At 40.2% G+C, this 15,799-nt stretch overlaps 1 protein-coding gene, 1 non-coding gene and 1 pseudogene across 3 annotated transcripts; 1 reads left to right on the top strand and 2 right to left on the bottom strand.

The window, feature by feature from the left end:
* The first annotated feature begins 391 nt into the window (after positions 1-391).
* LOC104427736 (kinesin-like protein KIN-5C) lies at positions 392-8,095 on the top strand. Its single transcript, XM_039304095.1, is given in 24 exon segments — positions 392-700; positions 864-993; positions 1,730-1,888; positions 1,980-2,329; positions 2,413-2,551; positions 2,643-2,740; positions 2,828-2,984; positions 3,646-3,715; positions 3,851-3,868; positions 3,871-3,926; positions 4,079-4,288; positions 4,372-4,483; positions 4,553-4,615; positions 4,707-4,906; positions 5,041-5,214; positions 5,358-5,447; positions 5,570-5,728; positions 5,810-5,893; positions 5,979-6,181; positions 6,258-6,362; positions 6,459-6,568; positions 7,007-7,110; positions 7,113-7,157; positions 7,681-8,095. Coding segments are annotated over 24 exon segments (3,093 nt in total). The 5' UTR covers positions 392-641; the 3' UTR covers positions 7,879-8,095.
* Positions 8,096-11,722: 3,627 nt separating this feature from the next.
* LOC108956378 lies at positions 11,723-14,583 on the bottom strand (annotated as a pseudogene). Its single transcript, XR_005547696.1, has 5 exons — positions 14,467-14,583; positions 14,249-14,335; positions 14,042-14,145; positions 12,111-12,177; positions 11,723-11,956 (listed from the first exon to the last, which is right to left on the bottom strand). The product of XR_005547696.1 is annotated as a ubiquitin-60S ribosomal protein L40-like (transcript).
* Positions 13,256-13,344, bottom strand: LOC120290086. The gene has a single exon (XR_005547960.1). It is a non-coding gene; the product is annotated as a small nucleolar RNA snoR109 (small nucleolar RNA).
* Positions 14,584-15,799: the final 1,216 nt, after the last annotated feature.

The raw sequence follows: 15,799 nt of genomic DNA, 5'->3' as shown, positions 1-15,799 counted from the left end.
TTTTCAAACTAAAAATTTGTGCTAGAATTAGAAAAATGAAATCATATTGTAAAATAGATTATTGTTCCAAATCAATTTCTGCAAACAGAAAAATAGATTTGGTCAGAGAAAATAGTTATCATGCATTCCCAAAAATTCCCAAATTTAAAATGAATTGCAACTTTTAAGACAAGAACCTTAAATTAAAAAAAAAAAGAAGGAAGAAGAAGCAAAGATAGCTAACCGCAATTGAAAAACAACAGAGGCACGACGCACATGATGATACATGACTCATCACTCGAGGGCCGCAGAGAGGAGCCTCGCGATTCTCATCAAACGCGACGCGGGCCGTCCGATCAGGCCGCATCGGCCGTCGGATGAAACCCCAGGGGGCGAGGGCGCTTTTCAAAATTCAAAAACCGGCCCCGTCCCGCTCCTCCACCCTCGCATTTCACACCCCGAAAGCAAAGCACAAACTCTCTCTCACTCGCTCTCTCTGCATTTCGCGTATCCGCCCGCGTCGAAGAGAGAGAGAGAGAGAGAGAGTGTGTAGAGAGAGAAAGTGTCTGTGTGCAGCAGATCCGGAGAGGTTGAAGACGACCGAGAGAGCAGAGCAGCAACCATAGGTTCGTTCGATTCCCCCTCGCGCGTCCGCTTCCAAGATGTCCGGCCGCCACGAGAAGGAGAAGGGCGTCAACGTCCAGGTCCTCCTCCGCTGCAGGTACGCCCCCGGGGCTTCCCCGTCCCGAGATCCGGATTTCGTCGGGGCTCCGTTTTCGGTTCGATTTAGGGCCGCGCTCTCGTTCGAGCAGTTCGCTTCGTTTTTCCGATCGCGCTGAGCCCCCCTCTTTTTTTTGTTTTTTTGGCGTGCTCTGTGTTTTTAGGCCCTTCAGCGATGATGAGTTGCGGAACAACGCGCCCCAGGTGGTGACTTGCAATGAGTACCAGAGAGAGGTCGCCGTCTCGCAGAGCATCGCGGGCAAGCACATCGATCGGGTCTTCACCTTTGACAAGGTTCCTTCTTCCTTCCTCGCTTTCTCTTTTAGGTTTTCTCGGGTTTCCCTGGCTAATAATCGAGCTGATTTTGTCCCGGTTCCTTAATTAGCTATGTCGTTGTGACATCGGTCCGAGGTGGTCTCGTGGATGTAGTAGTGTTAGTGCAACAAAGTATGAAGCTTCTGGTAGACCTCCCATTCTAGGCTTGACAAGGGTGTTTCCTTTGCAGTCGCTGGCATTAGATTTACAATTGTTTGTAATTTCTTAATTTGACTGCTTATCCGATCTAATTACGCGTTAAGAAGACTCTAGTATTTGGTACGGAAAGGTCTTTTTCATGAGTGGATTATTGTCAAATTTTTAAGTGAGTCCTAACTATTAGCTATTTCCTGGTTGTTCATAAATGTGTGGAAGAAGTGGCATCATCCTTCGTCATTTTCCTTTCAGAAACTGGGGTGTTTAAAAAAAACAAATATTGGTTTAATCTCGGTTGACCGATTGCTGTGAAGATCACATTTAACAGACGATACATTAGATTTCGCTTTGTATGAATCGAAGTCTCAAGAAAATGGCGCTAGAGTTTCATCATTTTCTGCATCTTCTGAAAACTCGGCTTTTAGTTCATCTTTATCACGATCAATTAATAATTATCAGTTCAAGTATTTTTCGTTCCCTGCTTGTGTGGAACAGGTATATCGGTAGGTATTGTCTTTTACTTGATGGTCACGTGCTTCATCTTGCTTCTTGCATGCAGGTTTTTGGTCCATCTGCACAGCAGAGAGATCTTTATGACCAAGCAGTAATTCCAATTGTAAATGAAGTTCTTGAAGGCTTCAACTGTACCATTTTTGCATATGGCCAAACGGGTACTGGAAAAACATACACAATGGAGGGTGAATGCAAGAGAGCGAAGGTATTACACTTTTGTGTTTTCCTTTATTATGAAGTTTCTGCTTTCTGCAAAAATTGGAATCCTAATCTGTTTCTATCGTGAAACATGGCAGAGTGGACCCAATGGAGAATTACCTCCAGAAGCAGGAGTCATACCTAGAGCAGTGAAGCAAATTTTTGATACTCTGGAGAGCCAAAATGCTGAATACAGTGTGAAGGTGACATTTATAGAGTTGTACAATGAAGAAATAACTGATCTTCTAGCACCTGAGGAACTTTCCAGAGTCGCTTGTGATGATAAGCAGAAAAAGCAGCTGCCCTTGATGGAGGATGGAAAAGGGGGTGTTCTTGTTAGAGGTATAGAGGAGGAAATTGTGACAAGTGCTACCGAGATCTTTACTTTGCTTGAAAGGGGATCCTCAAAGCGTCGTACTGCTGAAACACTGCTAAATAAACAATCAAGGTAAAAATAAAATTCTTTTCTCTGACTATGTTGTCTTGGTTCTTCAATTAGACAATAAAACGTTGATTTTGATTTTGATGTAGTCGGTCACACTCTTTGTTTTCCATCACAATACACATCAAAGAAGCAACACCAGAAGGAGAAGAGCTTATTAAATGTGGCAAACTGAACTTGGTTGATCTGGCTGGATCTGAAAACATATCCCGTTCTGGTGCTAGGGAGGTAATGCTCCATACATTCTGCACATGATTTGACTGATGTGCAATATTTGTCATATGACTCATCTGTTAAAATATCGTGCATCATTTGACAGGGTCGTGCGAGAGAAGCTGGAGAAATTAACAAAAGTTTGCTTACGTTGGGAAGAGTCATTAATGCTCTTGTGGAGCATCTTGGTCATATTCCATATAGGTACAAAGTGATTCCAAAATAATATAAAATCTGACGTGTTACACTTGTTCCTGTCAAATGTGGCTGATTGAGATTACCTTTTCTCAGGGATAGCAAACTCACTAGGTTACTTCGGGATTCTCTTGGAGGAAGAACTAAGACCTGTATTATTGCAACAGTTTCACCCGCAGTCCACTGTTTGGAGGAGACCTTGAGTACCCTAGATTATGCGCACAGGGCAAAGAACATTAAAAATAAGCCTGAGGTCTGTTTACTGTCACCCTTATTTCATGATTAGAAATTTTTTCTCTCAGGTCAATTTTTTTTGTTCTTTTCATAGTCTACCTTTTGAGTTGCTTGGATGATTCATGATGACCCTTTTCCCCTTTTTGGCTGTTGTTGAGTCAGCTTCTGGATGAAATCAACATAATTGCACCTAGATTATCTTCTCCTCATTTTTTTTTTCAGATGAAGTTGACAATTTTAGCTGTTTTTCATTCTGGTTTGTCTCCCTTTAGTCTATAGGCATGATATTCTAGCCTGCAATATTCATATTGTTTGAGCAAGTATGAGCTTCTATTGCACCAGTGCTCTTGATTTGTTGAATAAGGAGCACCTCACATAGTTTTGAGGAGTTTCAACACCGTGAAGATGGTTTGCATGTGAATAGGCGCAATAGCTTGAATTAGATGAATATTTAATTTGAATAGGATGCATATCCGCTATTCTTGCTTGGCATTTTCAAACCTTTACCAAGAACTTTATTGAAACAACCATAAGAATATTTCATGTTTTTTTTTTTTTTTTTTTTTTTGACCGCCCTATTGTCAAAAGGCAATTATACACATTGTGATGCTTGATTTGAAGGTTCTATTTCCAAGTCGCTAGTCATGCTTGCACTGAGGATGACCAATTGTGCTGTGTAGGTAAACCAAAAGATGATGAAATCCACTCTTATTAAGGATCTCTATGGTGAAATTGATCGACTCAAGGCTGGTGAGAATCTTTCCCAGATCCATTCATGCTGGCATTTGTCCTGGGATGCAAGTTGTTGAAGCAAGTTGTTGATTACAGCAATAGCATATTGTGAGTTGAGTTAGTGTTGGTTGATGAGATGCTTATATCTTGTAGAGGTTTATGCTGCACGAGAGAAAATGGTGTTTATATTCCTAAGGAGAGGTATTATCAGGAGGAGAGTGAAAGAAAGGTATTTTTTTTTTCTTCCTTATCTTGACTTTTTCATGCTTGGATTTCAGAATATTTTATTCAGTGATGCTATACAAGCTAAATGTCTATCCCTTTTTCATAGAATATTCATTTCAAGAGCACTATTGTAATTTTCGTGTTGGCTTGGTTCAGGCTATGGCTGACCAGATCGAACAAATGGGGGTTACTATAGAGAACCATCAAAAGGTTAGTAATTTCTTGATAATAGTTTGACTTCTCATCTTGTGTGATGTTATCCTTATTCACCATCTATTGTGACAGCAATTTGAGGAATTGCAAGAGAAACATGATTCTCAGGTTCAACAATGTCTTGAATTGAGTAGCAAGCTCAATGCAACTGAGGTTAGTGATGTTTAAGAGTTATGGTTATGGATAGTGTTCGAACCTTGTGCTTGTATTCTCATTCAGCTGATCAAATATTGCAGAAAGATTTGGACCATACAAGTAAAGTGCTGGCTAACACCAAAGAGGAGCTTAAGAAATGTCAGTATTCTATAAAAGAGAGGGATTTCATAATTTCAGAACAAAGAAAAGCAGGTATGCTTCAATTTTTAAGTGGGTCTTGTATTCAAAGAGCATTATCTTACCGATTTGATGATTTAACAGAAAATGCTCTGGCCCATCAAGCATGTGTTTTGAGAGCTGATTTGAGAAATCTCTACAAGAAAATGCTCTATTATTTTCTAAAATTGGTAAGCACTCTTTAAATGGAATAGAGTTTTTTGAATTTGGAAGGCAACATATGTGTTGCATTGAACTGATGCTTCTGGACATGAACTTGTAGATAGAGAAGATAAACTCAATGCGGATAACAAATCTGTTGTAAACAACTTTCTAACTGAATTGGCGAGACAAGTTGCTTCACTTCGCACCGTGGTGGATGGATCACTTTCTCAGCAAAATGAGCACCTTGATCGTGTGGAGAAATTCTGCCATTCATTTGAACAGGCACATGAAAGGGTAGGGAATTTTTTTTTTTTTTCAACTGCTTCATCTGTTTTATAGTCAGGTTCTATATGTGGGCAAGACTAGTAATGACTCTCAGGCTTCTTTTGTTAAAAGTGCTTTGTTTCTCACAAGAGTACTTTTTATAGGCGGTTTTGAATATGAAGAATAAAGTTACGGCTTCAAGGGCCATGTACATCTCTCACATTGAGGCGCTACAAAATGTTGTACGTTTACACAAGGCTAGCTGTAATGCAGGATTGGACAATATCTTATCCTTGGCTTCTTCCAGTGTGCAATCTACAGAAGAGGTTTGCAGTGAAGTTTGAATGTCCCCACCCTATTTTGGTTTTATGCTGTCTATAATTCTACTGGTACTTTATCAAGCTTGTGGATCTTTCAATGTTCTGCAATGTACTAAACTGTTTCTCATGCTTGTAGCAGTTTCTGACATCAAAAGATGTAGAAGCAAAAAGCTCTATTTGATGATCTCCAAAGCACTCTCTCAACACATGCAGGAGAAATGGCACACTTTACCAGGAACTGCGGCAGGTGTGTGCCTTTAGATTTGTCTGCTCTGTTTCTGCTTTGGTGTATTAAATGGAAACTGTGCATTCCCTTGACTTATCTAATTGAGGTGGTCCATTGAATCCTGCCCCTTTGTGTTTAATTCATCAGAGATTTAATGTCAGCATCGAGCACACCAAGGACATTTCTGAGTACACTAGTGGATTTCTTGGGAATCTTGTTGAAGAGTCTAAAAACCTTGAGGGCCATGCAAAACATATTGAGGAAATTCAAATGAAAAGTATTGCTGAGTTTCAGAAGGCTTATGAAGTAAGGGAACTGCTACACCTGTGAATGATAAGGCACTATTGAATAAATCATTGACTGAATTGTCCAATCATTATTATGCAGGTACAGTCAAAATCTGAAGAAGAAAAGCTTCTAGCAGATATGACAAATCTAGTTTGTAATCACTTGCGTCGTCAGAAAGAAATGGTTTGTCTTAGGAATTGCTTTATATCTGAATAAATTACTTCTCTGATGCTCCCAATCAAGGTGGATTGATAGTTAAAAATTGTAGGTGGATACAAGGCTTGTTAGCCTGAGGGAAACTGCTGCTCAGAACAAGACATTTTTGGATGGGCATGTTTCTTCACTGGAGGGTATTACTACAGATGCCAAAAGAAAGTGGCAGGAATTTTCTTCTCAAGCAGAAAATGATGCTAAGGATACTGCTGATTATTCTGCTGCCAAACATTGCCGTATGGAGTTACTTTACAGCAATGGTAATGTGCTTGCTATGCATATACCGTCTTAATATCAGTACCTCATTCAGTCTTTGACTTTATTTCAATATGGTTAGTGTAAGCACTGCAGAATCAGCTTCCAAACATTGGGATGGCACACGTGAGGCCATTTGCGAGATGGGTAATAATCATGTTTCCTTGATGAGTTCACTCATAAGGTTAGTTTAGGTGCTTGTTAGCTCCTTGTTTTGTGAAGAGCTTTTACGTGTCTCTGTTGTAACCAGTCTAAGACATTTGTAAAATTGCCTTGGCAGGGATGTTTCTGATAGTAACGAGCAACATGATGTAGAGATAGGTGTTGCGAGGGATACAGCTCAGCAAGATGTGGTCAAGTGTAGTGAAGATTTCATTAAGCATGTTGATGGTGAGTATAAGTTTGCTATATATTAGTAATCTGGGACACAGAGTCTTCCCTTTTAATCCGTTTGTTAAATTTCTCATTTGCCACCAATCTTGAAATTACAACTGCATTTGTGATCTGATTCTCTTACGTGTCTGAATTAAAATTTTGAAATCACCAAAAGCTGGTAATTGCTGCAAACATTTGTATGCAAGAGATAAGTTTAACAAGTTTTAAAGGAGAAATTATAAGTTAATGGAATTGCTCTATAAATTTCTCTTTAGTTGATTGAATTTGGTTTCTAATGACATTGATTTAACCCTCAAGTTTATGTAAAATGTGGATTGCTGTGGCATAGTTGCACGTTTGGGGACTGATGACTGAATGCAATCCATCCAAAAGTGCAGTTATGGCTACAATTATTACAGTTTTATATAATCGTTTTTGTTATGATTATCACAGGAGTGTCAGAGCAGGAGCGAGAATCTATATCAGGTATTCTAGAAACAGTCCAGGCACACATACAGTTGTTGGAAAGTTTCCATGAGGACCACTCTAGCAAAGCTTCAAGTGTCAGGAGAAGGCAGAAGAAACTTTTCAACATCGCTATATGGTAATATTGCCTCTCTATCCCTGATATGACTGTCAGTTTGCCGTCACTTTCTGTGATAACATGAACACTTTTGCTTAAGGTACGGTACATAATTGGTTACTATACCTGAAGTTGTTCTCAAACATGGGGTCTAATTGGTAATGTATCGCATTCCATGACCAGACAATTTATTCATTATGGTTATGCAAGTTTAAGTTTTCCTCATGGGAAACACCTGGCAAATCCATTAACTATTTAGCAAGTTTTTGCACCTGGAAAAATCAGGTTTGATACAATAATGACACATCGAGTTTAATTCTGAAAATAAAGTAGTGGTGTGAGTGTGTTGACCTAGTACATATTATGAGAGCTCTTATTTGTCGTGGTCACACTCTTGCATTTTAATTGGTAAATTTTATTGTCAATATAAGCCTGCACTACAATTCATTTCTTGGTTTCGCAATCAAGCCTTGTAAGAAGCTTAGTTCCCCAACCTGGACTGCATATGATGGATGATGATTCAATTTATGCATTTCATATACAGGACTATGAGCCAAGTGGGACAACGCCAATTAAATGTGATCCAGAAGTTCCGACAAAAGGAACTATTGAGTCTCTTCGGGCCATGCCGATGGAATCTCTTGTTGAGGAGTTTCGTGAAAACAATTCATATGAATCATTTGATGGGAAAGACTTGAAGCCATCTCTAATACCACGCTCACCCTTGACACAGATCAATTGAACGTGTGATCTTCTCATCTCATTTTTACGGAAGCTAGTTGGCAGCCACATGAGGATCTGTACTGTTGGTGTACATTAAATATCTGTCACTCGAGGATTGTAAGGATGCAAGATAGGCCACTGGAGCAGAATGTTAATGCAGCGGGGCTATGAATAATTACATTATTAGGATATAGAATCTTGTCTCTTCATGAAGTAATCTGGCAGTTTCAAGTGTAGGCTTCAAGCTTATGCTTAAACAATTTATATGTAAAGCTCCTCTAGAGTCGTATATTCCTTCTCTGTAATGTAACATTTTTTTGGTTAGTGAAACTGGAGGCGCATAAAAACTCTGTCGTGAGTTGCTTCAACTCAATTAATGTCATTTAAATGAATTTCTCCACCAGTGGAAGAAGTATGGGAATATGGTTTCATGTTGGAAACCAGAAGTGAATTTTGTTTTGGGGCCTGAGAGATTGTGTTATAATTAGATGACACTTTTCTCTGACCTGGAGTTAAGTACTTAACATCATTGTAATATGTCCATGAGTTTTAAGTTATTTCTTTATGTTCTCACATGATAGAGTTGATGCCAGACTTCATAAGAGTATCCTCATTTCGTTCTGTCTCTACCCTACTAGAAATCTGGAGAGCATGAAGAAGCATTTTAGCTTAAATTGCATCCCAATTATGCCAGTGATCAAGACACTGATTTCTGTTCAGTTGCTTCACTTTGAGTTACTTAAGAAACAGACGGGTAACAAAAAGACCATGTTCTTAGAAATTCTTTCATAACATCTCAAATGTAACCTGAACATTTCTGTGACATGATAATCAAACAGCCAAGTGGAAACCGTGATTGTCATCTTTTGTAGTAGCATGCTTTGACTTGGTTCACTAAAATTAATCGCTTAGCTTCTTTGACCTCCTCAACGATACTATATTTGTATCCTCTTCAGTAGAAGAATGCCCTTTCAACCTTATTTAAAATTTCTAAACCACTTTCTGCAGTACAGATAATGACGAGACTGCATTTTTGATGAAACACATTAGGATTGGTCAACTCACTGACTTCTATTGACACCTCAAATTTGAATATAAAGATGTCTTGAGAAGATTTTTAGGTTTCGTTATGTCATGTGGACAAACTACCAGTCCAAACAGAAATTAACCATCGATGCCAACAAGCCTTACTAATAATGTCTTTTCACTCACTGACTCTAATATAGTGAGTGAAAACTGAGAGTCCGCAAAGATTCTTTCGTGCAATTGTAGAGAATGGGGTAATTAATATTCCAAAATATCATGCGACGATCCTTATATTGTCAGAAACTAACGTAGAAAAAAACTCGAGAGGTCTGGAGAAACCTGCCTCTTGATAAGGTGATATACTTGCCTATTGATGCCTAGGCAAGCGGTATCTGGGTCCTGTGGAGAGATGGTTCGATTGCCATAAACCTCCTTCCTCAAACCGAACACATAATCCACTTGAGGATTCAAATACGCGTTGATAAAACCTGTCTTAGATAGCTGGGGGAAAATGGGTGGTATGGGATAGATATTCATAGAGCTAGCTGGTGCTTTCAAGGATCATATGAAATATTGCTTGGTATTAATATGAGCTTCATCAAATCAAAATTTTCTTTGGTCCAGGCTCCAAAACTACAGAGCCATCAGTGCTTGGTGCAACCACAAGCGGAGGGTCCACTTTGCTCGAAGCGACTCTTTTTCCACTTTACTAGCATCTGCCCGATCACCTTCCTATTTTGCTGAACTTGAAACCTGGTGCTACCGAGTCATTGCCCTGGGCTGTTCTGTTTTGAACCTATGAGACTTTATAAGAGTGGTGGAAATTTGAAGAGCCATGAAGACTAACCTGAAGAATGTCCCGATAAATCTTGAGAGAGGGAACTTAGAGAAAAATATCAATTTATGTTGGAGCAGGAAGTTCTGTGGGGACATGAAATCTAAGACCGATGGGTCATGGATGGTGACCATAATACGAACTACTACCATCATTTTATGGATAATAACCGGAACACGAAGCTTAGAGAATTTGAGACTTCCCCCACAGTTTCGAGAGGAGGAGATGAAGAAGTACATAGAATGCAGCACGCCAGTTTGGATACAGTACTCAGCTAAATGCTACCATACTTTTCAGGCGCTCGACATGTGAATAGCTGCAACTAGCAGTGAAAATAACAGCAATTGGGTGCAAAAATATCCCAGTTAGCTGAGAGCAACTGTCTCTAAGAATGCGTTTTGAATCTTAATTGTCTCCAGGAAGTTTCTGACAATGAAATGAATTGATTATGGGGCCTTAAGCCTCTTAAGAACCCCAGAATGCTGTCTTTTCAAAAACAATGGAATGTGGCTGTAAATCCGGTCTGATAGGCTAGGGAGATATTTGTTCGCATAAGCCTCCTTAGCGATTCCCTCTTCGTTCTAATCCCTAAAGGCAGGAGTGTGAAATTCTTACACCAGCTTAGCCCTATATGCTTGTGCATTCACCCTTTTTCTAATTAAGTTCCTGCACTTTCAATTTTTCTACCAAAGTCCTTTTACTTACACAAATTGGTCCCTCCGGACACTACATTTGACCAAATTTAACTGCCGCGGTAGTTTGTAATGCCTAAGTGCGAAGTAGACAACATTTTGCTGACATGGACACTACCGTTAGAAAATAAACAACAGAAAAAAGTTGCTCTTCCACCCCCACATAGACTCTGTTTTTCAGCATGCTTGCAAAATATTATGCATGTTGCAATCTAATGTCGTTCAATAGCCTCGTCAGCTTAATTTGGACAAGATGGCAATAGAAGGATTTGATTGGACAATTTGTGCAAGTGAAAGGACTTGATTAGAGTAGTAAGAAGTATAGAGTTTTGATGAGAAAATGTGTTAAAGTTAAGGGTTGCAAAGTAAAATTTCTAAATAAAATTAGCATAGAACGTTTTCTTAGGAGACTCAGAAGAACACTCTGTGGATGGTTTGATCAGGCTTCAGCCAGTTTTAGTCCGGAATGCCTGATGCGGTCATCCTCACCAGAGAAATTTTGCATTGCGTGAAGAATAACAAAGAGCGCAAGGTGTTCTTCCTAATAGAAGTACATTTAGAAAAAAAAAATTACGGCACATTCAGATATGATTTTCGATCAAGGGTCCTTGGACTGTTTGGTTTTCCTCGATTCCAGTTTGATCTCATCTTGAATTGTATTGGTAATTTTAATGCTTTCATCATTTAAAGATGGAAATATACTGAGCCTTCTAACCATTGCAGCAAAACAAGGAGACCCCTTCTGCCTTTTCAGACTCTGCACGAAAGCTTAGAGATTCCGACCTTATGGCTAAGAAATAAGAGTTGATCCGTCATGATGGGTTTCAGACCAAATCTAGTGAAGGAAGCTTCCTAGCCATGAGTGCAGATTGAGGACTTCCCTATGAAATCTTGGGAAGCAGGACATGATTTAGATGAACTCGGGCGATACGGACTCTGCTTACTGTCTATCCTTTGGGGAAGGAAACAGGTTCACTGGTCAGAGAATAGGGACAACGACAGTGGGGAAGTCGGGAAATTGATTTGGGCTGCTTCCGAGGTAAACCATGTACAGTCCAAGTATTGCAGATTTTCGTAATGTTTACTAAAAATATGTGCATACATCAATTCAGATTAGAGTAGCGCCGGCAGATGTTCAACGCACTTCTCAAAGCCATTGTCCTAAGGCTTGACCCGCTTCTTGGTTTCATCCACTGTTGTTACTCACATTGGGCTTTTTGCTATTTTTATTGAGAAATGTTAACCGAGTGCAAAAAGCACGTTCCTTTTCTTTTTCGCGGAGGAGAGCGGTATCCACTTTATCTCAGGGATTCAACCAAGGGAGAATCACTTTCTACCATTACAAAGGTCAAAAACAACATCATCTGCTCAGCCCCAAAGGGAAAAAGCAAAAACATGCCCAAATGAATTCTTCTCGGTCGAAACAATGAAAGGAGTCAACTAGTCATCCATACAAGCACGCTTCAATGTAAAAACAAATGCTCTGCAACAGTAAGGACTAAGTAACCACCTAAAGTTTACTTGATCTTCTTCTTAGGCCTCAGCTGCAAGACAAAAAGTTTTGATCACTTCCACGGTAGAATGTGAAATTCAATAATGGAAAGAAAGCATACATGACAAGAAACAAGGAAATGTGATGTTTAGCCCAATGGGGAGAGAGAAGAAAAGACCGAAATTCCTTTAGAGAAACAAGCTAACCTGATTGCTGTGACCACATTTCTTCTTGCGGCAGTTGACAGCTCTTGGATGCAGGCGGGCATAACATCTGGTGATTTATAAGATGTAAATGTCGCAGGAAATAAATCAACAATAGCAGCAGATGGCATTACATAAAGAGGGTACAGATGTACAGAAATTAATGCAAGACATTTTAACATCACATACAGAAGACAGATAAAGCAGCTATCACCTTGAGGCATCCATGGGATTGCAATTACCCTCAAATTGATGGTGAAGGACAAGTATGGGAATGGTATTTAACACGGTTAACTAAATAAAATGAGCATACACATAATCATGTGGGCTTCACAGGAATTGACATTAATGTCCTAAAATTGCAGATACAAGGTGTAACAACAGGCAGCAAAGAAAGGATGGGATATTTCAGCATTTTGTCACATGTCCATCCAACTGAAATCCAGCGTGCAGAGGTCAAATTTGACACAAGTTTTTATGACTATCAATGAATATGAACACCCTCAATGACAAATAAAATTGCCGAATGCTGTTAGCTACACAGTAGCAAACTCCCCAAACCTCAGATGGATATGTCTACTATGAAGCCCACATGAATGAAATTCCCCATCTCTATCTAAGCTGTCCATCTTGATCTTCCCCGTCTCTAATATGTCCTCTAGCTTTAAAAACAGGCCTAGGACAGGTTTCACTTTTAAAAAATGTGTTTCCATGATAAAATAGATGTATCATTTGATGACATGAGTTATTTTGAAGAAACAAAAGACAAGACTTCATTAACGATTAAACTACAAATATACCATCAATGAAAATCAACTGAATAATAGTCAAAGCCCAGCTGACAAAGATTAAATGGAAATCACTTTTGGGAACTAGGATGCCCTCCATTGCACTTAAACAGCAAGTGAGGGTTCAACTGATAGTCCCATATAAAGCAGCAGAAAATTCGAAACTGACAGCAGCAAAGCAGCATCAAATGTCACAACAAATCCAAGATTTGATGACAATCCGATCTCAAACTTTAGAATGCAGAATAGGAGAAGGAAGGAAGTTCTAAAAGCAGTTCTGTGGAAAAAATCTAGCAGATAGAGTAGTAGAATGAATTTTGACTATAATAATAGTAAACAGACGATAGTAGAAGGAAAAAGGCATGTAAGAAGTTCGGTAAGCAGAATTGTCGATGAGTTGGACAACAACCGCCAGTTAACTTCTCAGCTATTGGATCTGGCTACAGCCACTTTGGCAAATTCAAGATCGAGGACACTGATTAAATCAATCACACGCCCTCACCTTGGTACATGTAGCCTCAGATCTCAGATAAATCAAAGCAATAGCATTTCAAAGGAACAAAACCCTTTCTTTAATGTAAACATCAGAATAAGGCAAAATAATTGAGAGAAAAAGGAATAGAAGAAGGTCCAAAAGCAGTTCCGTGGAAAAGCTCTAGCAGATACGGAAGTAGAAAGTTTGATAGAACATGTCCTGATGACTAACAAGAAATCTAGTCTAACAACATCATACAGGCCAAACAATATCCACGATTAAGATTTAAAAAACACCATTAAGATTTAAAATAAAAATAAAAATAAAAAAATAGAACGGCCAACCGACTCAATGATAAACCACACAAAGGACTGACAATTAAAATTGTCGACCAGAAAGAGAAAAATTCACCCCGGAGAAAATCATCTGGAACTGATCGAAACCAGACAAGAAAGCTGTAAAGATCGACAATTGTTATTGAAACTAGCACCACCTTTTCTGCACTAGTTCCAGCTTAGACGCTAAGTATAGTCCCGCCGTCATGCTCAAAGCTCATCCAATACATCAGCTCAACTCTATTTCAACATTTCTAGCGTTTCAATGATTCAATTCCACTACGAACAACCTCAGATAACATCGGGCACCACAAAGCAAAAGAGCGAACAACTCACTTGCGGCAGATCATCTTGTCCTGATTGTACTTGCGAGGCAAAGCCATCAGAGAAGGCTCGATGATCCCTCCCGCGGAGCCTCAGGACGAGATGGAGCGTGGACTCTGAATCAAGAACAACAAGCAGAAACATATTAGCGCCTCCATCTCAGAGCACGGCGATTCGCTTCGTACGAAGCCGAGCAAACGAAAGCGAAGCGGAGCGCACCTTTCTGGATGTTGTAGTCCGCCAGAGTCCGGCCATCCTCGAGCTGCTTCCCGGCGAAGATCAGCCGCTGCTGGTCCGGCGGGATTCCTGCACAACGGACATCGAAAACGAACAAAAAAGCAAACGCATCAAGATGCGGAACCTCGGCGCGAAAACCAAGCCGATCAGAGGCGATCAGAGGCAAAAGAGCGGAAGCTCCGGTGGAGGCGGCGACGGACCTTCCTTGTCTTGGATCTTGGCCTTGACGTTGTCGATGGTGTCGCTGCTCTCGACCTCGAGGGTGATGGTCTTGCCGGTTAGGGTTTTCACGAAGATCTGCATCTTGCTCTCGATTCTCTCTCTGCGCCCGGCGGTGCGACAGGGGGAGAGGAGGGACGGCAGAGAACTCTGAGGCTTTATAGGGCTTCTGCTCAGCTAGGTTTTGACTCTCGGAGTCCCTTCTCCTCAAGCCTTGACCCCACATTTTCTTTTGGGCTTGTTGGGCCGAGCGGGGTCCATAATGCAATTTCTCTATTCTTGCGTATTTTCGCTTATGGCCCCGAAAACTAGCACCGAAAAAATGATTTTCATTTTGGCCCCTTGACTATTAAATTTCGACCACGTTTGGTTCGGCTTTTGGAACGGGCTTTGGGGGATTCTAAGTCCTCGACCAAACGAAATGGGTTTAGTTCGTGGTTTGCTCAACTTGGGAAAATATAATTGTATCAAAAGGATTTTAAAGGCCCTCTAGTTCAAAACAAGTCTAAAAGGTCCTTTGGGAACTTGCATTTTTAGAATGCAAGTTCCGGTTACTATTCATCTTCTTAAGAAAAGCTGATCAAAAGACCACAATCACTTACCAAGGGGTTGTGCACGCCGGCGACGGCCGCTGAGGGTCGCCCAACCTTGGCAACCGTCGCCGACCTTAGGCTCGCGTGGGTCATGCGATCCAAGCGACTGATGGCTTGAATCACATGACAGGTGGCCGCCTGAGGTTGTGCACCTAGGCGGCCACGCGAACCCAGGCGACCAATGCCCGGGGTCGCGCAACCTTAGGCGGCCTCGTCTAAGGTGGGCAACCTTAGGTGACGGCATTCAAGGGCTAGATCTCGGGTAGTCGGCGTCTGGGGATTTGGTGGTTCGGGCCGCGATTTTGCCGATTAGTGGCCAAACTTCAAAAAATAAACTACAAATGTTTTTTTAATTTAATAAAAGTCATTTATAAATGCAAATTTTATCAAACAGTATTTTAGCCAAAATTGTTTCTCAATACACGTTAGAATTACACCACCAAACTGCCATTTGCATTTCGTAAAACCCTTTTCACCAAAAAAAGTATTTGCATTTTCGCAAATACATTCCCCAAAAGCTTCAAACCAAATGAGGCCTTCATCGGATTGCCGCCCTTCGGGCAGTTGTAAAAGCATCGAGGCATTAAGTATGTCACAAAGCATCAATTTAAGTTTTTGTTATATGAAAACTAATTTAAAATAAATATATCATATATATATTAATTTAAAATTTTCTATAATACGAAAAATTCGTTTGAGATACATAGAAGGATATTAATAT

Source organism: Eucalyptus grandis, chromosome 11, assembly GCF_016545825.1.
Source record: "Eucalyptus grandis isolate ANBG69807.140 chromosome 11, ASM1654582v1, whole genome shotgun sequence".
NCBI lineage: Eukaryota > Viridiplantae > Streptophyta > Magnoliopsida > Myrtales > Myrtaceae > Eucalyptus > Eucalyptus grandis.
The sequence above is the reverse complement of the archived record's forward strand: the minus strand, read 5'-3'. Positions and strand labels throughout refer to the sequence as shown.